At 36.1% G+C, this 27,078-nt stretch overlaps 1 protein-coding gene across 4 annotated transcripts in view; it reads right to left on the bottom strand.

Annotated features, from left to right (window-relative positions):
- HMCN1 (hemicentin 1) overlaps positions 1 to 27,078 on the bottom strand; it is a 399,863-nt gene that overhangs the window by 300,097 nt on the left and 72,688 nt on the right. For all 4 annotated transcript variants that reach the window (XM_074351803.1, XM_074351799.1, XM_074351801.1 and 1 more), the window contains exon 2: positions 8,435 to 8,505. In XM_074351803.1, coding sequence (XP_074207904.1) covers positions 8,435 to 8,505 — 71 coding nt within the window. The remainder of the gene's footprint in view (positions 1 to 8,434; positions 8,506 to 27,078) is intronic.

Raw genomic sequence — 27,078 nt, 5'->3', positions numbered from 1 at the left:
CTATCAGTAGAGTATTTTTATTAATAAAATCATTATAATTTATAAATATTAATATTTATATGGAAGCTTGAGATAGGTAAGTTTTGTTTTTTGTGTTTTGGTTTTTTTTAAGAGCTGGTAGTCATTAAACAACACTGGTGAACTAAGATCTAGGCCATCTCAAAAGAAGATTAACGTCAACAGAGTAGATAAATCAGGATTTTTTAAAAAAAACATGAATATGAAAGAATGGAGACCTGGTTTAAAGTTTGTATAAGGAAACCTGAAGGACTTAGCAGGAGACTGGGTTATGTTTGCCAAAGAAAGCCCTTATCAGCCTCAAACACCAACAGAGGCTCCCAGACATTCTCCACAGGAGGTCCCCAGGTATCAACTGGTGATGAAGGCCAGTGCTATCAAATCTAACTGATGTTAGTTCATGTCTGAGGTACTGACAGGCTTCTGGAAGGGATTCAAACATCTGATGGAGTCACTGAACAAATAATACTCAGAACTCAGCACCAAAACCAAGACTCCACAATTCCTCTTGAGACCTCTTCAAGGCCTAACAAGAAAAAAAGCTTCCTGAGAACTGCCTCCGATCAATTTGGATTGAGAAGAAACTCTTTGGTTTCCTTTATACACATTTTGTGAAAGTGAGGTTTATAGTTTTTTCTAGGAGTTGTGGCTTTAGATCAAGAAACATTCTCCCAAGAAAAACATTTTGACTTCAATCCTTACCATCACCTAAAAGCTAACAAAATCAGATACAGTACTTATTGTGGGGAACAGAATAATCCTTCGGTTGGCTTAAGAGCATGAATGGAGTAAATCCAGGTATCCCAGGTCAGTAGATTCCTCTTCCTAAATGTTATTCTGTCACATATAACTGCAATATTTACTCGACAATGACTCACACATTTACCCTGAAGAACATAACTGCACGTTCACACTTTAAAAAGAAAATCAAGAAATGTCTCATCATTATCCACACCCACCCTCTTCTGTGTGTGTATTCTGCTTTGAAGAAGCAATCCAACGGTCAGAATACCCTTCTGTACTCTCTGTCCTTTGAAGTGCACACAGAAGATCACTAAGAAATTAACCAGCTATTTGCTTCTGGACAGGTACCAGAATGGGTGGCTAGAAAAGGGCCAGTCGTTCCCACTCAGTGCCCTCCATTCACTTATCTTGGTCCCCATCCTGCACTCCCTGGGGATACAGGATTGTTTGTCCCTCAGAGAATGTATTACTCTAGCAGAAAACTGTAGCAGCAAACTAAAGTTTTAATAGATGTTTTGTTCAGGTCCCGGAAGCTTCAGCTCTAACAACAGAAATAATCAAAACCACCTATCAATGTGACTACAGTATAAACACTACCTTCCAGTCTCTTACAATGAATCTTCTTGTGTCTCTCCAAGGTGCTTTCTGATGTCACACTTAAATAAGCTTACCACACTAAGTAGCAAGAACACGTGCTGAGCAAAGTTAGTAACTTTCGATTTACAATTAACTTTGTCATTTGCTGCTCAGTAACTTTAGGTGAGCCAATTACTCAAAGTGACCGGAGGTAGAAGAGGGAGTAAAAATCTTAAAAAAAAAAAAAAAAATTTGTTTTGTTGAGAATGACACCAGCCCTAAATCTACATCTGTCTTTAATTCTCTACTTTCCTACTTTGAAGTAAAACACGAGAACTTCTATAAATAAATGTTAATTTGATTAACTTAATAAGGTTACTTAAACCAATATTTAGAAGGAAAGTAGCAAAGTGATAAAAAGGACACTGGCTTTGACATTAAATATTTCCACTTCTGAGACCAGCTTTGCTACTTGCCAGTCTGGTGACCTGAGCAAGACACGTTACCTAATATCTCAAAGCTTCAGTCTGCTCACTTATAAAAAGGAACATTAATATATGTGTGGGTTTGAATTAAGAAGATGACCCTAAAATACTTGCAAAATCTTTCACAAGGCACGTGTTCCGTAATTGTTGTTCACTTATGGTATTACTAGGTGATTATGTCCATTTAAAAAATCTTTGGGGTACCAGAGGTAGTAATATATTAATAGTAGTAACAATAGCTAACATTTATTAAGTCCTTACTTTCGTCCAGCACTAGATCTACCACTCTTGAAGCATTTACATGTATTATGAGTTGTATGTACTGCACTCTATCTTCCTTCCTTCCCGAAATTAAATACATGCCAATCCTCCTGTAAAAGTGCACTCTATATATATATATGCATTTATATATGTATATATATACATATATATGCATTTATAAATCAAACACATACTAAGAAGTCTTCAATGAAAATAAAAACTGCTTTCTTCAGTTGAATCACGTCCACTACCAAACATGAAAATCACAACTTTTGTAGCTCTATATTATGTCTACACTTATGCTGACATATAATCCTTTCTCTTTTCTTATTCTAGTAAATTTCTTTTCTTTTTTGCTTTCTTAATTTTTTGTTATATACCAGCTTGATTTTTTAAATTCATAAAGAAGATTTCTCTATAAATCTAGAAACGAGAAGGACACTTTTATATAGTAGCATGATTTAGAGTGCTAGAAATCAAATAAAATGTATACTACACGGACATCATAAATCAGCATTACCTCATCCTCTTTGTTAAAACAGTTGTTGCCTCTCTGGCGATGGTTTTTCATATTCTCTATTGGCAGTTAATTCTAACATCATTCTATTATCTAACAATTCTAACATCATAATTCTAACATCAACTATTCTTATAATACAGCAAACCACTTTTCCCCTTAACCTCAGCCTGCTATAGTTCGTCTATTTATTCTCCTGTTTCTGTTTAAGAATGACAATAATTGGATCTTACCATGATATTCACAACTCTGTCCTGTTGCACTGTGACAATGCTGTTCTATGCATTTTCACTCTTATTCTTACTTTTTCTAGGGTCAATTTTATTAAAAGACTTCAAAGAAAAATTAAATTATGTGTGAAGCTTTTCAGTTTGGGGGATCAACCATCTGTACGAAAAAATCGTAATTCCATTATTGTAGAAATATCTTCCTTTTTTAAAATTTCAAATGTTTGACTAATATGCTTTTTTGTTCTTTAAGACGCTTGGATAAAAGGCTTGAAAGCATATCACTGCCAACACTATTTTCTAAAACTCAACAAGCTTTATAGTTTCTTATAAAAAATGTGACCTGAGGCAGGACTTAGCACTGAATATTTACAAGGATATTAATTCGCAAAGCTCTGTGTGATTTGAATACCATTGTTATCATTTGTTTTCCCTTCTTGTCTCCAGAGAGAAAGCTCCAATGCTTTTCAAGTTTCTTCTCTGCATTCCAGATGCAAGAGGATGAAGGAAAGTGATATTAATATGTTATAAATGTAATGATTTAAATTTAGTGATTTTTTTCTCCATTTTTCCTGGAAAATTTGAAATTGCTTTTTCTCAAGTTAATTCCACTGCTCTAGAAGAAAAACAGCTGAGCCTAGTAAAAAGTTAATGGGCAATTATTTAATTTATTGAGACTAAATTTACTTGTTTTCAAAATGATTAAAGTGTGAAGGGAATACTTTTGAAGGTTTGTTTTTTTTTTTAATCCAAGTTAGTTTTAAAAAGACAGGAACCCTTGTTGCTTTTGATATCAGTGATTTGGGGGGAAGTTACTAAAAATGGTAGAAGGGGAACTAAAGAAGGGCCTGGAAATTACACACAGAACAAACTTTGGTATCTCATACTAAAATTTTATGAAGTTTGTGAATTTTAGTTTCTCAGAGCGATTTACAAAATAATAAAATGTTCTCTAAGCAAACACTGAAGAGAAAACAAAATATATTCTTTAGGTTAGGTGTTAATGTAGCCTAGAGGCTTTCATATTTGACCCTTACTTGATGAAATTTTTTACCATTGATTTAAAAAGGAATGATTCACTAGAAGCTCTGAAAGTAAAAATACTTCTGTGTTATCCTCAATGTCTAAACAGTGCCCAATTTTGAACAAAGAGAAAAAGTAAATATGTCACTTCTTCCCTGGCTGGTTGTTCTAATTAAGCATCCTCTTGGATCACAAGACAAACAAAATTAAATCCTGTAAGGTGCAGACCGTCCTAGAGGAAATCTTTAGAGAAATGGACACAAACTTTCATTCCCCCCAAAAAGATTATCTTCTTGAACAGAATTACTACATGGCTCTATAGAGTATCTGTACCAAGTTCAGTTTCGGAGCCTGGAGGGGGAGGGCTCTGGGGAAGGAATCAATGGAGCATGAGTAAGAGCCATGATCCTTCATCCTGGCGACAAATGGAGCCAGAAGGATAAGGGCACTTCCTAAAGATCCTTCAGAACAAAAGAAAGGGAGAGGCAGGAAATCAGGAAGTGCCAGTGCCAGATCCACAGAGAATGGAGGCGTTTTCATTCTGGCCAGATTTCCAAACACACAGCCGAGCTGTATTCTTGCAGAGACGAAAAAAATAAATACAGTAAATCCTTCCCTAACATTCTATCAGCTAGAAATCTCCATGACTTGGCTCTCCAGAATCTTTTTAGAATGAAAACTGACAGTTAAGTTCTTTAAGGTATCTTTCCTACCACCAAGTAAAGTTCGTATTATACTTGATATAGTTTTACTGTTAAAAATACATTTTTAAAAGAAACCACCCTCATATGACATTCATTTATTCAACAGCTATTTAAGGCTATTCTACTGCAGACCCTGGTTCATCCCACAGGTGGCCAGAGGCTCAGTGAGAACTACAAGGCTCTTGACCTCGGGAGTTCATGATAAAATACGAGAACATAAAAATTTTAACAGCCAGGACAATACGATTTTTAAATCCTATGATCCAGGTACAGGACAGAAATTTTTATGTAATAGTTTTTTCAAAGGATCTGGACATCTGAAGTGGCAAAGGATTTGCTATATCAAGGGGCAGAAAAATAAATTAAATAAGCATCGAGATAATGACTGAAAAAGAATGATGTGGTGTAAGAGGAAGCAAATGGAGGATTAATGAGAAAGGTTATCAGAAGAAATTTAGTAACAGAGAACAGTAGCCAAGGGATGACTATATAAACCTATGTAGATATTTATGAAACATTATTCAATTTAGTATGTAATTTAAAAGTAGAGATGCACAATAAATCAATCATGATAGAATACACATTTGGAAGCTTTGAATTTTCTCACACTATGTCCCAGTTATGCTCATACCATATACAGTTCCAAATCAAGTCATTCACCCAACAGTCAAGGTGATCAAAGCATTAAACTTCAAACTCTGTTAGGACTCTGCTGATCTGTACATAGTGGTCATTCTTTCTTTCATTCATCAAAAAGTGAGCATGTTCTATCTACCAGGTGTTTTACTAGGGTTAAATAAGACAGAGTGCTTCAATGTGAAATCCCATCTACTCTGCAGGAGAGACGCGGTGAGATATGACCAAGCCTGGAGGACAGGCAGCAGGATTCTCAGAGGAAGTGGTATTTCAGGTGAGACTCTGAATATAGGATTTTAATCTAGGTTAAGGGCGCATAGAAGTGAGGTCAGGACAAAGAACAGGAACCTCCTATACAAGGAGAACAGCAGGTGCAAAAGCCCCATGGGAAGTGGGTGAGGATACAGATACGGGGGTGTTCTATGCAAGCTCCCTAGGGCAGAGCTCAAGGCCCAAGACAGAGAATGGTTCTAGATAGGGCGAAAAGGAAGACAGATCTCAGGTCACTCAGAACCCTGGCAAGACTCTGATGAGATGGGGGTAGGAGATGAGTGCACAGAGTATTAGGGGGAATTGTTCTGAGATGTATTTTGAGATCATTTTGTCTGCCTGTCAAGACTAGGGAAGGTCTCGAAAATAAAAGTAAGAATAAATGCAGGAAAATCACCTAGATAAGAAGCAGCAGAAGGCTTCCATTGGTCTGTACCTGTGTATGTCAAACAGTGAGATAACTGATTAAGTGCTCAGAGTAGATCACTCAACTTTTTTGCACAAGTTTAACCTACAGGTATAGTCATTGGGTTAGGGTGGTGCCAACAGAAATGGAGAGAAGTCAGTTGATTTAAAAAAAAAAGTTATTTAGAAAATTAAAAACCAAGACTTGATGGTTTGAATGTAGGGGGGAAAGGGATAGGTAAATTAAGGATGACTCAGATTTTTGGTAGTATAACCAGAATATTACAGGTATCACTCACAAAGGTAACAGAAGACAAAGAGCAAGGATTTAAGACCAAATTTGGGGCAGCAGAAAGGGAATATTAGTGAGTTTCACTGTAGAGGGCCACTGTGTCATCCAAGAGACCAATATAATGGTCTATTTCTCAGAGGAGAGGTCTAAGCTAGAAATATATTTATGGGTATGAATGATTTTTCCTAAAGAGAAGATATAAAACGAGAGGAAAAATGAGACCAGATTCAAAACCTTCAGGATCATAAACATTTAATGGGCCAACTGGAGGGAAATGAGCTGTTTAGGAAACTAAGAAGAAGTGGTAAGAAAAATGAAAGAGTAGGTCAGGGAAGAGAATGTCTCAAGAAAGGCAAGGCCAGTATTGCCAAGGACTAAAAGATAGCCACCTGGTAAGCTGACAACTGAAAATGTTTGCACTGTATGCAGCAAAACAGAGATCATGTGTCAGCAGCTAGAGCTATCGGATGGAGTGGTGGTGTGGGAACTGGACTGAAATAGACTGAAGAATGAATGAGGAAGAGGTGTGAGGAAATGATGGCAGCGAATATGGACAACTTTCTCAGCACTGAAGGAACCGAGAGAGGCAAAAGTTGTTATTCGTAAGAGGATTTGAGAAAAAGAAAGATTTGTTCTAATTTATTTTGTCTTGCTTTTTATGGTTTGGTTTGCTGGGATTTGTTTATTTGGTGGGGGGTTAAACATATTTAAAAGTAAATGGGTACCCTTAAGCAATTGAAAGAAACAGTTTGATAGCGTTAAGATCCTGAGAAAGCCAAGGAGCTGTAGAAAATGAGAAGAGGATGGGTACCAGATGTAGGCAGATTACGTGCTAGGTAAGGAAGCAGAACGCTTCCCTTTGTATGAGTCTGTTTATGAAACAGTGAGATGACTTGCTCAAAAGAGATCATTAGCTGAAATAGACAGTAGTAAAAGAGTGATGGGATGGAAGTTGAAGAAGAATTGACAAGATCTGAAGCCTTCACTGGGAGGAATGGGAGATGTAATTGACCAAAGAAACACAGTAGGATCATGGAAGTTTTGAGAGTCCAGGGAGACAGGTGGTATATATTTACAGCAAAATAAACCTTCCATGTTCTGAGATTTCAACAGCACTTGGCCATCAGTGGATATAATGGAGGCCATTCAGGAATGAGGTTTTGCCTTTTGAAAAGAAAAGCAATGAACAAGAAAGAAAAAGCAGTGTCTTTGAAACGACAGGACTCTGAGCTACATGAAGGAAAGTGAAAAAGGAAAGCTGATAGCCTGGGAGACAGGATAGGGATCAATGAGGGTGAAGGGGCGGCCGTAGCATAAGCAGCCGCACCAACAAGCAGTGGAGAGATGGCTGCTGTTGGAGATCAGATGCTTGAATCAGTGATGTGAGAGATGCAATGGACTAGGGTGATAAGGTCCAGAGAGTGTATGTGAATAGAAGACTGAGATGGAGTAAAGAAAAGGTCATATAAGAGGACTAGCAGATCAAGGAACTGAGGGGAGTTCCTGACAGGTCATTCCCCTAAATGCTGAAGTGCCCTGGAATGATTGACGGCAGTCCTAAAGGGCAAAGGTAGCCAAGGATCCAGGTACCAAGAGCTTAGATGAGTGATGGGGAGTGGCCAAAAGATCTGCACATGACTTCAACTGAGACCACCCAGGGAGGGTGGGACAATAAAACAGGCTCAAGGGAGCAATTTTTTTCAATGAATGGATTTGGGAATAATCTCCAAGCAGCAATGAGGAGAAGATGCCTATCAGGCCTATCTTCAAGTCCTGTTTTCAGAGTAACATTTAAATCAATTATTCATCATCTCTAATAATAAAATTAAACTTACAGTCAAAAAATGTATATAGTTGACCAATAGCACAGAGTATCAAAGTTACCCTAATTACATCATCATTGTTATGTTCCTTATGATTCTCGGTGAAAGGTGTCACCCAGAGCAGGGGTCAGCATACTTTTTCTGTGAAGGATCATAGAGTAAATGCCTTAGGCTTTGTTGGCCACTGTGTCACAACTATGGAGTTTCATCATTGTCGCATGGAAACAGGCAGACAATGCATAAATGGAGGTGATATTTTGAACCCAATCTACCCAATTTCCATATCTATCATTCAATTCATTCAGGACTCAAGTGAGAAAAAGAAGTGATATTAGAATTAAAACAAAACAAAACAGTAGTTACTACTTTCAGATTTAAAAATAAAGAAAATCAGCCAGAAGTTCATGATTTTCCTTTCCCCTCAAAGAAATAAAATTGAAAGCAAGCACTCACCTGAACATACAGTTCTCTGAGTTCATATTGGAATTTCTTGGGATCTGTGGTAACTGTCACTGGGCCAATTTCTGTGGAGATAAAAGTGATACAGGTCAATAAATAGTGATTAGAGATTTTAATGTGCTGTATGCACAGACGTCTTTTCGCTGTGCACTACATGGTTATTTATCAGTAAGAAATAGTCAGCAAAACAACAAAGACCACATCTCAATTTATAGTTACCAAAGAACAATTATAATTTGTTGTAAATTATGCATAATTAAGGAGTAGATTTTTAGCCCTGGGAAATGCAAAGGAGCAGTCAGAATAGTCAGAGAACAAAGAGTCGGGAGACCCCAACTTTCAAGCCCCCTTTTACTCTCACCAGTCAATGAATATTTATTTAACACCTACTTTGTTGTTGAACTCTAAATGAATCACTTATTCATCTTATAATTCTGTTTTCTCAACTATAAATTGTAAGTTGATCTGTAACTTTTCGGTCCTAAGTCCAAGTATGTTTAAATTAAGAAGTTTAATACTAAACAGAAAGAAAACAAATGACCCTTCACTGTCTACCCACAGGGGTTTTAAGAGCTTGCAGAAGCACAGATATGAGGACAGTAAAAATTCAAGAAATAGTCCCTATCACGTCCTTCGTCATGGCTGGGGTCCTATCCCTCACTATCACCATTCTCCTGAGCTGGCTTTGACCACCACAGTTGCCTTTGGGGTCACTGCTTCCCTCAAGACTCACTAATAAACTGCACAAACTGCTGTTTCAAATAGAAACAGGTAGGGGCCACTGATATCCTGGAAAACCAAGACCTAAGTCAGGTGAAGGGAAGGAGCCCAGATATCAGTGTGGTGTAAGACAGTAGATAGACAGATACAGCATGCTTATAATTATAGTAAACATTTTAATCTGCAAAGATCATTTTCTTTTTTAAAAAATCAACCTTTAAGATAAGCAGAAACTAGCCTTTATAGGTATCAATTACTTCCTCCCAAAAAAATCCATATATTCAAGTAATAATATTAAAATTAATCCAAGTACCATGTGCACAGACATATCACCTCAAATTCCCAGGGTGGATGAAAAGTTTTCTATTTTATCTAATAGAGATATAGGTTGCATTCAAAACCATAATGTGCAACTAAAATACAAAACTATAAAAATACTTAACATTTCATTTTTATAAGACATTTTCCAGCTTCAAAGGCATACTGCTAGAAAAGAACTGTATGACTTCGAAGGATAATAATTAATTAGCCAGGACTTCCTGGCTAATGTTCTAAATGTGATACAAAAACAGACTATAGGATTTTAGAAATAAATGAGGTAAACTAGAAAGGAAGCATATGTCTGCCATAACCCATGTAATTTTTCTTAGAAATTACATACACAGAAAATGTCTCCATTCTTCATCATAGATTAGACACCTTGCAGTATGCAAAAGGAACAGAGAGGCAACTGGAGAAACTGTGTGAAATGCAAACATCTGCATTCCATACAGAGCAGAACAGTCATTAGCTGTGTAAAAGTCAAGTCCTGAGTATATGGAAAATCAGAGAAGCCTACTCCCTCAAGACTAAACAAAGGCATACTTTGCCAAGGAATGCAAAACAGCAAAGAATATGCCCGGCCGTTACACCCTGACGTGTAAATTGTCAGCAGCACTGTCAAGTCAAGCCTCTGTGTTCCCACATGGCGTAATACTGAAGTAATTCTGGAATTCAAAGCTCAAGGAGGAGAAAGGAATACAAAGACTACTACAAAGAAAAATAATCAATTGTATGAAAATAAAAAGTGCAGACATGTAAGAACAGTCCCTGTAATAGTAATTTTAAAAACAGCCCTGGGTACATGCCTGTTCTTCAAGGGATCCAGGGAGGCTATTAAAACAGGAGGACTGATAGCCTCCAGTTAGTTATCGAGACTCAAGTGTCCACCTGTTTTCAACATAGACAGGAAATATCTCCTGAAGCTCATTAACATACATTTGTGCAAATCACACTGGACAGCTGAGATAAACCTTTTACCAGTTATGAGAAATGCGCAGGAGAGGTAAAGGCTTGCCAAGCTGTCATATCCCTCCAGCTGAACACATCCTTTCCAACTCTTTTGAATTGAATGATATGACTATACGGCAACAATCAGCCGTCCTCCCTTTCAGGACTTGTGTCCATTCCAGTCTTTCTCTTCATTTAACAGAGCCCTGCGCCAGCTGTGTCATGAGCAATTTCCTCTTCTCTTCCTTTTCGCTCATGTTGGTTTCACCCCCTGCCAAGCCTTTGATGACATTCAGCAGGTACAATTTTGTCTTCTCTTCCTGCCTGAACATGGTCCTCTACAGCTTACAGAATTAAATGGGAACTCTCCAACGCTTTCCAGGCCCTCTTTTCTATAATCCAATCTTCCAACTTCATCACACCCCTTAGTATGAAGCTACTGCTCCTCCTCACTACCCCATGGCCACTACCCTGCCATGTCTTTCGTCTGCCCATACCACCCTCACTCTATAAAACCTGATTTAAGTCCTATCTCCTTGAATGTTTTGCCTTTTCTCCAATTGGCTTTAATGTTGTTTTGATAATGTCTGTATAATAAAGACATGGGAAGAATAAAGATGTATAACATTTAACAGGATGCAGAGATCATATCCCACTTTATTCAATTAATTTTATCCAGTTGTGTACCAAAGCAATACCAAAAAATTATAATAAAACCATAGTTCTCCAAATAGAATCCTCAGGCTAGAAAGAGCATTAAAGATCATTTAGTTCAATCGTCTTATCTACAGACAAGAAAACTTGAGTTTCAGAGAAGATGAATTGAAAAATTTTGGTGTTGAAGAAAGAGATTAAGATGTCTGACAAAATTTTCTACTCTGAGCAATCTGCACAGCTCACTAATGTTTCCTCTTTTCCAAGACCTCCATTCTGTCAATGATTGTATCACTACTGTCTCCTTTCCTCTGGATCATGGGCAGGGCAGGCCACGTTCAGAGTGCCTAATTTGATGCACACAACATCTAGAATTCTCTACTGTCACATGCCTGGAAATTATCTTTAATAGAACAAAGAAAATCACCTCTCTTGTCTGGTAGATACCGTAACCAAATATACAAAGAAACCTCACTAGAGAATGCCTTCTCAAATCTACGTAACAAACATACATTGAGCACCTACTATCTATGGTTGCCACTGGTAACATAAAGATGAACATGAGCCCTGCCCTCAAAGTCCTGATGGTCTAGTGGAGAAAATAAAATTAAATATGCAATCACAGTACAATGCAGTAAGTGCAGAAACAGAAGGATGGAAACGGTAGTGTGGGAGCACTAATTAACACAGGAAGGACATTCTTCCAGACAGAACCAAGAGGATTTCAAAATGGAAATGAAAATTTAGGATTTCACATTAGAGAAAATAAGTTCTCAATTAATGCAAATTTCTTTTTAAATTCTAGTATGTCAAGTTTCTAAGGCACTCCTGTATTTTATCAAATTACTGTGAATACTTATAACTATCCATATTTGCAAGTATTTATACAGTTCACAATACTTGGTAACAGAGTGGCTCCTCGAGAGTCTCACAGCAACCTCATGAAGAACTTAGAACAGATACAAATAACTGAAGGCCAGGTGGTAAGCCAAAGCCACCAGTCCCTTTGAAGGCCACCACAATACTGTACGCCTGTAACACATGGCATCTACCACGTGTGACTGTCATTGCTTTTATGTCTCTCTCACTTGGTTGTCAGCCCAAGGAGATGAAGTGTTTTACAGTACCTATAGTAGATTCTCAGTAAGTGTTTGTCAGTATGTGTTTGAAGGCAGGAAGAAGGGAGCGAAGAAAAAAAAAAAGGTTAAGCCCAGGCCTTCAGATCCTTTACTTCATGCTCTTGTCATTACACCACGGAGCCTCCACATCACAGCTAAAGACCACGCTACGCGATCAGCACGACAACACCGATAAGCCAAGTGAGAAAGACTTCACCTCCCTATTTTAACCAAAATGTGTTGTTCCCTTATCAAGTTACTGATTTAGATAATCAGCAGATACAACTTTCCCACATACAGCTTATCTTAAAGAGCAAAAGAAACATTACAGTAACATGTATTATGAAAAATGTAAGAAGTATGCCATGCTTCAGAATACCACTTTTGATTTAAAAAAATAACTGTCTGAAACTCTTAAAAGTCTCTCCTCTTCCCACTAATTTTGTTATTTTCCGTTTCCTAGGGATTTATCAGATGGGTTGGATTTATTTTCAACATCTCAGCCATTGTTCTCTTAATCTGAGTTGCTGGAATGAATCTGAGAAAATAATGGAAAGAAGTTCACAATGTAGTATTTTCTTTCACTGCTTCACTTGGCAAGATCAATATCCAGTTCCTCACTTCCTTTTTCCTTTCCACCAATGGATTTCTGCTCCTTACAGTTTTTCTTTACTCAAAGTGGTTCCTTGATAATAAGAGGGCTATTCACTGCTGCCCGCTGGAGTCTCAACAATGCCTGTGAATGGGGTGATAACAATGTTCACGATGTCTTTGCTTTTTAAAAAAAATAGAGAGCTCTTGGCTTTATAGTCATAGTAACACATAAATATGTGAAAAGGTAAAAATGAAAAATCCTCTACTGCATTATAAATTAATGAATATTTGCAAAGCATTATAAAAGCACCAAAGAAATATGCAAATCACAGGGTCTGCCTGTGATGGAAATTTAAACATAGCTGAAAACTTAAAAAAAAGCAAGCTGTGAAAGTTTAAAAGTCTAATGCAGTATCAGAGAATGGCCAAGTGATACAGATGCAGAGGGAAAGCAAATCTTTTCAGTGACCAGAGAGGACAGAGAGACCCCTGAGCTCTAGGGAAAGGCAGGCAGGGTGAAGGCACCATCAGAGAGGAGACGGGGCATGAGCTGGGACTTGAAGAGAACAGATTAACAGAGGGAGACATCAGAGCAGAGAAGTTCCAGACACTGAGAAATGGCCTATTCAGAATGCCTTCCATGAGCTGAATCTTAACATGTCTCACTTTGTAAAAATTCTACTCTCAGTCTATTAACTTGTTTACAATTCATTTTCACAAATCAATTATAATGTCTCCTACATGCAAAGTAGCTAATATAGATATCTATCTATATCTATCTATCTATCTATCTATATAAATAGATATATATAGATATCTCCAAAGCATTAAAATTGTTTAAATAAAAATCAATAAATTATGTTTCCTGCTTTGGGATGCTACAGAGAATCAGATTAAGTACATTTACTTTTATTGTTCTCAGTTTAGCCTATGACAGTCTTTCCAGATTTCTCTATCCTCATTTAATTATAATGTTGCTGTCCAGCACCATTTTTAAATGAACTGCATCTAAACCCCCAAAACAGAACTGTTTCCTGACTCTGAGCTAAGAAAATGCCAAGTATTATTTCAGGATTCATTTAATTGAGTATGTTCCCACTCACATTAGAACAGGTAATTTTCAAGTGCACTTAAAGGCCCTTATGACTGTTTCAACATGAAGGGATGAACTTGGTATGTTTTATAAAATCCCAGCCAATGATGAATTCACGCAGAGCACATTATCTAATATTAATTAAACGGCATCCTGCTCCACTATCCAAAGAGATTATTCACTTAACAGTGAGTTGTATGACAACCTTAAACACATGCACTGAGTAAAATTGCAGATAATATATACACAATGCAAGGGTCATTCCACTTGGACTGAACAGGATGTAGAAAAAATCGTGGACATGACTTCAGCAATGTTACACAGCTGTTTAGAGCAGGAAGCAAAGAAGAATGCCTTAATAATTGACACAGGACTTTGAGGTACACTGAGTCGGATGTTACTGCTTAGACTGGACTCTGGCCAGGGCTACAAGCAAGCACTCTTGCCAAAACAGCCATGAGATTTTTAATGGCCAACAAAATTCAGAATCGCAGTTTTACCTGTAATCCTAAACATAAAATGGCATTTTAACATGAAAATAGATCCAAGAGTTGATAAAGTATACTTAGATAAGAAATCATTTTAAGTCATGCTATTTAATAAAATTTAATTAACATGATTTCCAATGCAATCAAGGTTCTCTGAAAGCAAACAAGAAGAAAATATGTACAAGAACATTTTTAAGTTTAAATAATGATATTGTTATAGGAAAATGTGTTTTAAATTTTAAGAAAAACATTAGAATTCATTTCAAATATTTAATTGTTCTCTTAGACAATTCTTTAGCACTAATGGTCTTTCAAGTAAATCTAGACATCAGTGAGAGATAAAGAAAAGAAAAATTAAAAAAGGACAGATAAAATGTTAAAGAAGAAAAACTATGTTTGCAAGACCTTAGAAAAGAATCATTAATATTGTTGAAATTTCCACTGGTTAGGAGAACAGACATAACTTGAGCACTGATTGTTGCCACAAACAAATGGATGCAGTCCTTTGATCATGTTTTCAAGGAAAATATAATTCAGTGGTCCAAAACCATATTTATAAAGTAAACATTTTATTTGCAAAAAAGAGAATCATAGACATGGGAAAAATATGAAGATGTTTTTATGTGTCTGTATATATGTTATGTAATGTGTAGAGTTTTCCCTAAATACTTGTATCCATTTATTCATTCATTCATTCAACAAACAGGCACTTTATCCTTAAGGTTGGTTCAGATTGGCAGGAGAAAGCAAGTACATTTAAAGAGCATGGTTTTATTTCTCAAAAGGGGACATACAGATGGCCAACATGCACGTGAAACAATATTATTTATTATGATACAATACGATAATTATTATAGAAATACCACAATTATTAAATGTGGTATTTCTATAATGCAAATCAAATGCAAATCAAAACTACAATGAGATATCATCTCACACCAGTCAGAATGGCTATCATCAAAAAGCATACAAACAATAAATGCTAGAGAGGGTGTGGAGAAAAGGGTACCCTCCTACACTGTTGGTAGGAATGTAAATTGATGCAGCCACTTTGGAGAACATTACAGAGATTTCTTAAAAAGCCAAAAATAGAGAGTTACCATATGACCTAGCAATCCCATACCTGGGCATATGTCTGGAAAAGATGAAAACTAATTCAAAAGGGTACATGCACCCCAATGTTCACAGCAGCACTATTTCCAATAACCAAGACATGAAAGCAACCAATGTGTACATCAAAAGATAAACGGATCAAGAAGATGTGGTACACATATACAATGGAACATTCCTTAGCCACAAAAAGGAATGAAATAAGGTCATCTGCAGCAACATGGATGGACAGAGTTTATCATACTAAGTGAAGTAAGTCAGAAAGAGAAAGACAAATATTATATGATATCACTTACATGTGGAACCTAAAAACAATTAGACAAATGAACTTATTTACAAAACAGAAACAGACTCACAGACATAGAAAACAAACTTACAGTTACCAAAAGGGAGAGGGGGCAGGAGGGATAAATTAGGAGTATGGGGTTAACAGATACACACTACCATATATAAAATAGATAAATGACAAGGATTCACCGGCAACTATATTCAGTATCTTATAATAATCTATGTGGAAAAGAATTGAAAACGAATACATATTATATACGTGTGTATATATGTATATGTATGTAACTGAATCACCTTGCTGTACACCTGAAACTAACACAGTATTGTAAATCAACTATATTTCAATGAAAAAATGGGAAATATTGACAGATATGAATATGTAAAATCAAGTAAAAATTAAAGTCTAAAAAAAATAGCCAGATTTGGCAACACTGATGCCATCAATTAAAGTAAATAAAAATATATACCATCTAAAAAGATCAAATTTATGTAAAAAGTACCAATCACGAAATGAAAATTCGTTAAAAGATGATAAAGACACAAAACCAGAAGCAAATGCTCATATTTAGTTACAGTGAAAGAGATGTAAATTGTCACAAATTTGAAGTATATTGTGAGAAAGATTATTTTGTTTAATATTATCACTCAAGCCAGCGTCATATGCAGTTATGTGTATGATACGACTTTAGGTATGGTAAGTCTTGTAAGGATATTGTGATAAAGTCACTTCCCACTTGGTTATAATCCACCAAAAGTAAACACTGACATTACTAGGAAATCAATAAATAATGTCAGAATAGAGAAATGATTAAAAACATGATTCTCTAAATAATACTAGGCAGCAATTAAACTATTTTTCCATGTAGAAACACAAGTAAATGTATCAAATATTAAATAAAAAAGTCAAACATAGAATCATAGGTACTTTGCTTGCAACTATCTGCAAAGACGTGTAAGTGAAGGAGAAATAAAATGGCCACACTTGGGCTAACAAACTCTTGGCTTTATGTCTACTGCTTGCTTTTAGAACGATCAGCAGGCCTGGTCCACTGTTAAAACTAAAGCAACTGATCTTACTGATTCTACTTTATTCCAGTAATAGAAAGTAATAATCATGCTTGGTCTCTGAGTCGTTCTCCAAGGACAAGGCCACGGGACTGTAACCTTTTAAAATAGTCCGAATTACCAAGAAGGCCACACCCTGGGCACTTATAAGATAAAGAGATGGGAAGAGCGACCACCACTAGCCCTTATAGAGTTGGTCATCTGGAGACACCATGATGCCACTCTGAGTTTTACTAGAAGAAAATAATTCTGTTGATTGTTAAGCAATGCTTTGTTGTTTAAGCTTTGGCTATATAACCACCCCACCCCATCCCCAAGAAGGGCTCACAGCTTTGAAGGCACTAGTCTGCTATGAGACCCTTTTGCCCAGCAAAGCAATAAAGCTGCCTCTTTTCTTCTAAGTTCCAAGACCTGGTCTCTGAGTTATTTGGCTCGTCAGGGATAGGGGCCAAACTTTCGGCAACATAAGGACACATTTTGAAAGGTCACACCAGAGTAAAAACTGATGTTTGGAATAAGTGGTGTAATGATTACTTTTTTCCTTCCTCAAAATTTTCAGGTTATTTAAGGAGAAGGAGAGGAATTTCACTTGATCACATACAAGCCTGAGGTTGTGCTCGTGAACTCTGGCTATTCTATAAATCTCAAATCATCTATTGAGTTTACTATAAAAAACCTGAATGTGTTTGGCACAGGTCACAATGAAGAAAGTTTAGAAGGCATTTTTCTGGGAAGGAATAGAACAGAATTATTAAATGTCATATTCAACAGCCCTGTGCCTGTCACAAGGGAACCAACTGTGGAGGGGACAGACATGATCCCCCCCCCCCCCATGGAACTTCACAGTCCTAGAGAGAAAATGGACAACAAAACAAGCAAAGGGAAAAAACAGCAACAGTTTGGAATAAGTGCTGCGATGAAAATAAGCAGGCTATTGAGACAGAACCAATGGGCAGAGGGGCTGCTTACAGTACAGTATCAAGGGAAGACCTCTTTCATTTCCTCTGTGTAAAACGAATGCCCATAATCTTTGTCCATTTTTATACTGGGCTATCACTCTTTCTGTGTCAAGCTGTAAAAGCTCTTAATATATTAAGTAAATTAGGTTCTGTCTGTCATATGAGCTGCAGAAAGTTCTCTTACAGTAATTCTGGTCATGTAGAAGTAGTTTCTTTTATGTGGTAAGTAAAATTTATTACTAGTTTTCCTATGGTTCCTGGTTTTTATCACAGTGGGAGAAATTTTCTTTACGCTGAAGTCATATAGAATTCTCTGATGATGTCTTCTAATACTTTAAAGGTTCATGTTTTAGATTTACATCTATGATCCACTTGAAGTTTCTGTGGGTGTAAGCTACGAGGTATGGATCTACTTTTTTCCAGATGGCTACCCTGATGGCTCATCATTATTTATTGAAAAATCAATTTTTCCCCATTGATATTATATGCCACTACAATTCACGTATGTACCCTATATTCTTTTCCATTAATCCTTCCCTTCACGCCCAGAACCAAATTATCTCAATAACTGAGGCATGATATGTTTTAGCCACTGGTGGGGCCAATTCCACATCATCACTCCTCTTCTGCTGAATTTTCCTGGATATTTGCGCTTGTATATTTTTCCATACCAACTTTAGATCAGACTATCTAGGACCAAAACTATCCGGTAGGCATTGTTGTGGATGTCACATACATTTGTAGTCTGAATTAGGAGAAACTGACAAGATGCTGAGATTTTCCATGGTGTATTGTTCCAATTATTGAAGTATTCTTTTAAAAATATTAGAACCTTTTTAAAGATTCATTTTTCCTTATAGAAGTTTGAGTATTTCTTGTTAAGCTTATTGCTATTTTATTTATATTTTTGATGTTGAAAATCAGGGGGTTTGTCTTCCATTACACTTGTTAAATGTTGTAATTTTGTATATAGGGAAGTTACTGATTTGTAAGTTAATTTTTTCTTTCAGCACTGTTTGGAATTTTTTTTTTTACTCTTTTTAAGAATTTTCAGCTGATTCTCTCGGCTTTCCAGGTATACAATCATATAAGCTGCAATAATAAGCTGCAAATGTTTTTCTATATTTATACCTCTAATTTCTTTCTCTTGTCTAACTGGTTAGCACTCCACAACAATGTTAAACAATAGTTGTAATAATGGACAACATTGTTTCTAAGCAAGAAAGAATGCTTCTAGTGTTTTCACATTAAGTAGGACACTGTATTTGGAATTAAAATACACATATTTTGTCATATAAAGAAAATATCTATCTATTCCCAATTTTATTAGAGGTTTTTCTTTTTTGTTAAGTATGAACATTAAATTTTGTTGCTTTTTCACATGTATGAATATAATCATGTGCTTTTCTCCTTAAATGTAATGATTTTCTTTTATTGAACCATTATCATATCACTGAAATAAATCTCTTTAATCAGGATGTTTTATTCCCTTAAAGCATGCTAGATTCTGTTAACATCTTATTTAGGACTTTTGTGTAGTGATTTGCATGAACATAAATATGAATGATGTAAAGTTTTCTTTTAATTGCAACCTTTATTAAATCTTGTTGTTAGTTTCATGCTCATATCATTTTAAAAATTAATAAATTCCCTTTTCCTGTTCTCTAGAATAGTGTAAGTACCACTGACATTATTAGGTTTTTAAGGGTTTAGTATAATTTCCTTGTGAAATCATCAGAACCCTGTGCTTTTGCTGGCGATGGGGGTAGGACATAGATTTCCCTGCCCTCCTCCCCACCCCCATCCACACTTGATATATGTCTTTTTTATCTTTCTATACATTTTAGTCTTTCAGTAAGTTATCTCTAGAAATTTAACCACTTTATTCACTTTTACAAGTTACTCATCTAGAGTTGAGAAAACAAAATCTCTTGTGGCTTAAACTTCCAGCATTTTGAGGTTTTTCCCTACTATCCTTTCTTATATTATGTATGTGTGCCCTCTACATTTTTTTATTTCATTAGCTAATATTTTAGCTTTCCTAAAGAAAAAGTTACTTCTATTTATCTCTTATCTAACTCTTTCGTTCCTGCTTTTATGTTTATTAATTATATTATTTTGCTTTGCATAGATTTTGTTTTCTTCTAACTTCCTAATTTGGTACACAAAGTAGTAAATGCATAGTTCTTCTTCTGGGATTTATTTACCTATGCATCATAGAGACTGACAGGCTGTGTGCTTTTATTATATTTATTTTCAAGATTTTAGTAATTTTAGTTTTGATTTCATTTTTGACATAACTTCGAGAGAAAGTTTTTTTAATTTGATGAATTATTGTGTTAAATTTTCTCCTCTCACTAATGTCTAAATTAGTTGTGACTAGTGCAGTTTTTACTTGTGGTACTGTAGAAGTTTCATTTCTGTTAACACTTCATGATCGCTTAAGATGTTTTCTCTGTTTTCAGGAAACAATTTTATACATCAGTTAGATTCAACTTCTTAAGTAAGTCGTATAGATTTACGTATTTTTGTCCACTTGATCTGTCACAAACTATGGAAGAAAATTAAGGTTTCTCATTCTAAACTGCCTCTATTTCTTCTTATAATATTGCTTTGTTCTATGAATAATACAAAGATATATTTCACTGTTATATCTTCACTGGTAATGTTTTACTCATATATATAAACTATTATTTTGTCTTGTTTAAAGTGCTCATTTTGATTCATTTAAGGTTAATTTGACTTAAAGTAAACCTTGCCTTATATCACCTGGATCATGACCCTAGTTTGCTTTTAATTTGCATTTGAAATGAATGTTCTTATTTTACCTGCCATCTTCTTTCCCTCTGTTGTACCATTTTTGTAAAGCATTATTATTTCCACTGTCTGCACAACTAACATTATAGTCTATTTGTTGCCTTAGTCCCCATATTTGTTTTGCTCTTAGTCAAAGAATTACATGGATCCAGTGCTCCTGGGTAGCACTTTAGCTGTAGTTTTTTTCAGACATCCCTTGGATGACTAGAGTTCATCTTCTAAAAAATTCCTGAAGACATCTCAGGGGAACAATATTTCATGAGCTGTGCATGTTCAAATTGTTTACTATTGCTTTTGTATTTTAACAACATTTTTGCTGGTTATAAAAGTCTTCAGTCACACTCCAAAGATTTCTTTTAGCACTGAATGTGTTATAGAGTAGTTTAAGGTCACATTAATTTTTTCTTCGACAAGTGACTTCTTTCTTGGCCACCCTAAGGATTCTTTCACTCTCTCTGATGTTAAGCAATTTAACATGGGCATGTTTCTAAGTTGATGGCCCTGGGCCATTGGGCCTGGTATGCTTTTTAACATGTAAATTCAGATCTTCTTTAATTTATGGACGTTCACTTAATCTACAGCTTTTATTTCATTAATGTTCAATAACAACTTTCGTCTCTTTCATGGCTACTCTGTTCTGATTTTTCTCATGAGATTTCCTTACCCAGTTTTTGGTTTTCCCCTTCATTTCCCCCTTCCTCATTTTCCCCTTGTGATTTCCTTTAAAAAGACCTTGTGCTGGTTCTTTTTTGTATCACAGCAGTGACTAGTACTTTTTTTCTGTACCAGCTGTTTGCTGGAGATTCACGTGGGAAAGGAACCAAGGACATTTCCAGGATAACAGCACTTTTTCTCATGGTAAAGGATTTTATTTGTATGTTATTTGCCCTTTACATTTCTTAGCCAATGAACACAACAGCTGTGGCAGTTTTCTTAAACACTCCCTTCTTCACTGCAACAGAAACTGGCTGTTTGCTGCAACTATGGCCTGTGCTTTCTCATGGTTAGCCCATCTTCACTGCTGAGACCCAAACTGGGTCTGACAAAGTTCTGCCCTCTGCTGGTTCACTCCATTTGCCTTGTTATAAAAATGCAGATCAAACATTGCAGCTCAGTATGTTCCCCTCTTCTTCAAAAATAGTCCTCTTTTAGTGCACGGGCTGCATTCTGTCTCCATTCTTACCCATTTCCACATCCTACCGTACAATGTCCACAGCTTTGGGCGGAAATGTCTTTTTGGGGAATCTGGGGTTTTAGTAGTCTCCTAGTTTCACCAAAAATGGTTGTTTACATCTTTGTTTCTCTTTCACCTTGTTGTTTTGGATAATTTCCGGGAAGAGGACGGAATAACGTGACTTTAAACTGAAACATTTAAATCAGAGGTCCAATCCTAAATTCCTTAACTTTTAGTCTTAACAATTGAACATTCTCAAAATCCACATGTTTTAAATGTTTAGGAATTGAGTTGGAAATAGTAGGAAATAAAAACAGCCATCTGCTTTGTCTCTGGCACTGAACGTACATGTATATTTATTTTATTTTGGACTCCTTAAAACAGCCCTGCAAGTTAGGTATTATTACCTTCATTTTACAAATGACTAGCAGAGCCCAGATTTCAACCTGGATCTACCTGACTCTAAAGCCTCCATTATTTACTTCAAACCACACACAGATAAGTTCTCCTTCTCCAAAGACAATTATTAAATGTTTAATTGTTGTGGAAACAAAAGAATTCCTCATTGATTAGATGCGGCATTATATTTCTTTGTTCTGGAATCTAAATTTCTTCAGTCTCTTTCAAATACTTTTTTAAACCACTGGTTACATATAAGAGGAAAAATTTTAGAACAGAAATGGTTGCATATTATTGAACAACGACTGGACTTCTTTAACTGTAAAACCACAAAGCCCAACATAACACAACCAATATGCTGTTTGGTTTTGTCCCCTAAGCAACTGACCAAACACTACTATAAATGCCAACAGACTTGACACAGATTAAGATGTTGATACACCCCTACCTAAAAGTTAAACTTTGAATAAATGTAACATAAATAATAAACAGGAGAGCGTTCAAGTGACAACTTGAGAATAAATTACAAAAGCTTCACTTTGGGCAGAATTGATACAATTACTTTATGGGTGTTTTAAATTTGCTACATCAGATCCACCTCGTTAATTACGTTAACTAGGTCTACATTTATGAAAATGCTAGACATGTTCACTATTCCAAACAGTTAGATAGAAATTAGCAATCGCTACCTTACTTTTCCTGCCATTCAAAACAAAGAAAGCACGGCACAAATCTTCCTTTCTTTCAAAATAGAGTTTTATTTAAAAATTTTAATGCAAATCCTCTAAAGATAGCACTGAAGAAAGTCTTCACAACTCCAGCTGTGCTTACACCAAATGTATGTGTCCATTTATCCTGGGATCTAACCAGAGCTCACCCCACAGTAGGTGTTAACATGTAAGTGTCTATTAGTTTCCTATTAGAAGACATTGTGGACCTTGCAGACAAGGGTGTATTTTATTGGGTTACACAATTTGAGAATTCTCAGTTTTTTCAACCCCTAATCCTAATGAGTCTATAATTTACCAGAAAGATAAAAATGAACCAAGTAAGTGCAAACTAGACTGTGTGAGAAAAGTGTAGTGCAAACAAAGCCACGGGAGTCTAGACAAAGAAGGGCATCTTTCCTCTGGGGCCCAGCAGTTACACACACGGAGTCTGAAGGAGAGACGGCCTGTGCTCCCATCCTGCTCAACCATTTACAGCTGCATCACCCTGAGCAACTTAAATTCTTTAACCTCAGATTCCTCATTTGTAGAAAACGCCCTCCCAGGGTTGTTGAGAGGAGTAAACAAACAAGCATAAGGCTCAGCAGTCAGGACATGTGAGTCAACAATAGTACCATTGTTACCATCTAAGTTGCACAGTGAGGACAGAGTATTTTTAGATCTACTCCCATTTCTATCAAAGATAGACTGTCAGTTCCCCCACAGAATGTTGACGGTGGTGATTTAAACAAACAAACAAAAACTTACTTGCTGTTGGCTCCAGCTCAGATATGTTTGGAAGAAATGTTATACTACAGAAGTAGTAACATTAGTACAGCAATAAAAATATAGTTAACACATCTGATTCCACTATGAACTAGGTAATTTAATTACTCATTTCTAGCAGTCTGGATTGTTTTCCGTCTAAATTGAAAATTGTGCTTCTTGTTTAAATTTTAGTTCTTAATTTAGAAATAAAAGGACTTAAGCAAACACAAGCAGATCCTTTGGGTGGTTTATTTTTCTAGAATGGGATATTTTACTTTGGTTCTATCTCTTGGCATTCAGTCTTGTCAACTGCTAGACAGACCTGAGTTACATTTCGCCAAAACCACAAAGCCAAGAGATGGCGCCTGGGAAGCTCATGACTAACTTTGACCTTAAAAATGAGCATCTTTGCCAGAAATCTGTAGTAGAATGAGGCAACATCAAACCTGTAGTCAATTGAGACAACCAGAACAACAAAAAAATACCTATCAATATTTAGACCTATGAAATTAGCATTAAACATCATTTTACACTTTACTGTAAATCTGTAAGAGCATTTTTTTATGTTGCCCACTCTTTCACACTTGTTTTCCTGTTTGCCTTACACATGACAGGAAGCTTACTGAAAATGTCATAAGGATTTTGAATTCTGCTGTTGATTTTGAAGAAAATGAACTAACATTTCCCCAGAAAAATGTCTCAATACAAGAATACATGATTTTTAAAAAATTATCATATCTCATCACATATTCTAAGGGGAAAAAATCTTTTTGTCCAATAGAAAATAATGAAGTAAGTGATGACTCATGTGTAATATTTAAATAATGTCTTGGAATAACGTGAACTTCCTGTGGAAATACTCATGATGTGTGTGGTGAAGGGAGGGCAACGTAAGATAAAAATCCCATATACTTTCCATTTGAAACAAAAGGAAAGAGACAGAGACAAATGAGATTGAGATATACCAAATTTTAACAGTGAGAGTGTTAGAATTTTGCCAATTTTGCTGTTCTCTGGGTTTTATATAGTCTCTAGGTTTTCTACAAGAAACACAGTTGCCTTCAATAAGCAAACAAAAAATCCTGAATCTGAAGTACTATCTGTCAAATAGGATAATTCTTGCCCACTACACGGATGTTTTCCATCAAGAAAAACACTGCCGATTTTTTAAATTATGAAATCATAACTGAGGAGGCCCAAATCTGCAGCTAAAGTATTACTTATTTTAGATGTATTAACTCCTGCCGGGGAACCAATAAGCCACTGAATCTTTGCTATTGAAACAGATTCAACAACCCACTAATTTCTAACTCTAGCCTAAGATACATTTTTTTTAAAAACCTGACCCGTTAGTTAAAAACACTTACTGACTGAAAGAAAGCACTCCTAGATAGTCTAACAGACTTAATCAAGTACATTAATGTAGTTGTACAAGGAAGGGTTTGATTTAATTTACACTGAACATAATTGAGTCCTTTAGGTTAATAAAACGTTAGCCAAGCAGGCAGGAGCTAGGGCTCTAGTTTTGATATGTTTGAATCTCCTACTTTCCTAGCACATGGAGAAAGAACTTAAAGCTTAAGATACAGCAAAGCAATCAACAGGTAGTAATTTCAAATCCTAGGCCAAACGACCTGGGGAAGAAGGTACATGTTAAATGCAATACTGACGTCAATATCAGGGATCTTAAGAAGCTGATCACAGCCCAAGCTGGCACCCACTGGACCATAAGCATACTGAAGTGGTACATGATTTTTAAGGACCACGTGTCTCTGGGGGACTGTGAAATCCACGATGGGATGAACCTGGAGCTTTATTACCACTGGAGCAAAATTCCTTCCCCCTGCCCTCCCCTCTTCTCTCACTCTCATCCCCCATGCTAGTATGGATACTTATTTTTAAAAACTCTCATGTTATTAAAAACTTAGAGGCTGCAAAAGGGGAAAAAAAAACACTATTTCTCATCCTCACAGCCTCAACACTGCTCAGCTACGTCCCAATTGTCTCACCTTCTCCTTGGCTTCGCTGTGCCCTCGCCAACTTGGCCAAGCAGAAGGGGACCACAGGCTCAGGCCCTGCTGCCAAGCATCCTCCTCAGCTCAAAAAATAAGACAGTCAGACTGACCCTATAGCTCTCAGCAAAGCTGAAAAGACCGAGCCCCAGCAGGGCTGAAACTTAGTTGTCACATGCACGCACACACACATGCACACACACACACACACACATACAGAACATAACTGTCATCAGACTCTCATACATCTGATAAATGAATTACTCTAAAAAGCTGGTTTGATTGCAAGAGTTACATATATAAATTCTGGGGAGATAAATCGTCCACTGCTGTCTGCAACTCAGTAAGGATTACAGTAGGCTACCCTTAAGCTTGGATGTTACATCTATTCGTTTTTCACTAATATAAGACAGAATATGAGTTTCCTAAACCTTTCTACCCAAAGAAAATTCATTTCCCTCATATCAAACAAATGTCAAATATCTCATGAAATATAGCTACTGTAAATTTAAGAAGAGAGAAAATAAAACTTGGAGCTAACCTCAGAATTCCTCTCCATGCATGGGCCTTTAGTTAAATTACGCCAGAGAATGCAGTCCTTTATATTGGTGGTCTTCACAGTGAGGTACACATATCCCAAAAGGGTGCATACAAATATCTGTATGCAAGAAATGTCTGCTTTATTCAATTACCTCAACCAGTTGTATTTTCTGGAGTATTTTTTCAGTTAACATAATTTATTAGAACAATAGTGCATGCAGGTGATTTATAAATTAATATACATATTATTAGATATATGCTCAGTATTTTTATCAGTAAGGGTGTTTGATTTCTAAAAGTTTGGAATTTTATGATCAGAACTAGCAAAGGGAAATCTCTATATAAAAAAATCAGTCTGGTAATCTCTATCTGAGCTAGAATCTTTACCCAGCTCAAGGCAGTAGACAATCTATTTCACTGATAGTTTATTGCAAGCACTTCACAGCCAGAAAATACTGCTATACAGCACTGAAATGTTATATAGTCTATTGATACTGTTTCCCACAAAGTATTCTCTGATGACTCAAACACATTTGGCTGACGGCCTTCAGCTTGATTTTAATCATATTAATTCCCTAACTCCCAAAGCTGCAAAGAGCAACATGTACTACAAGCTTAAATAGCTTTTTCAGACTATTCAGACTATATTTTAACATTTACTATTTGTAATCTTCTTTGAATCAAAAAAAAAAAAAACAATTCTAATTTCATAGAAAAATTACCTTGAAATTAAGGTCATTTGGAACCAAGTCTTTCTCTTCCGACTAGTTTGATCTAGATGTGTTGGTGGTCTGTTCTACCAACTAAGAACATCTATTATTTGGGGCTGTTTCAGCTTCATAATTTTAAATCCCCATTTAAAG

The sequence above is a fragment of the Camelus bactrianus genome, chromosome 23 (genome assembly GCF_048773025.1).
Source record: "Camelus bactrianus isolate YW-2024 breed Bactrian camel chromosome 23, ASM4877302v1, whole genome shotgun sequence".
NCBI lineage: Eukaryota > Metazoa > Chordata > Mammalia > Artiodactyla > Camelidae > Camelus > Camelus bactrianus.
This window is presented reverse-complemented; position numbering and strand designations above follow the sequence as displayed.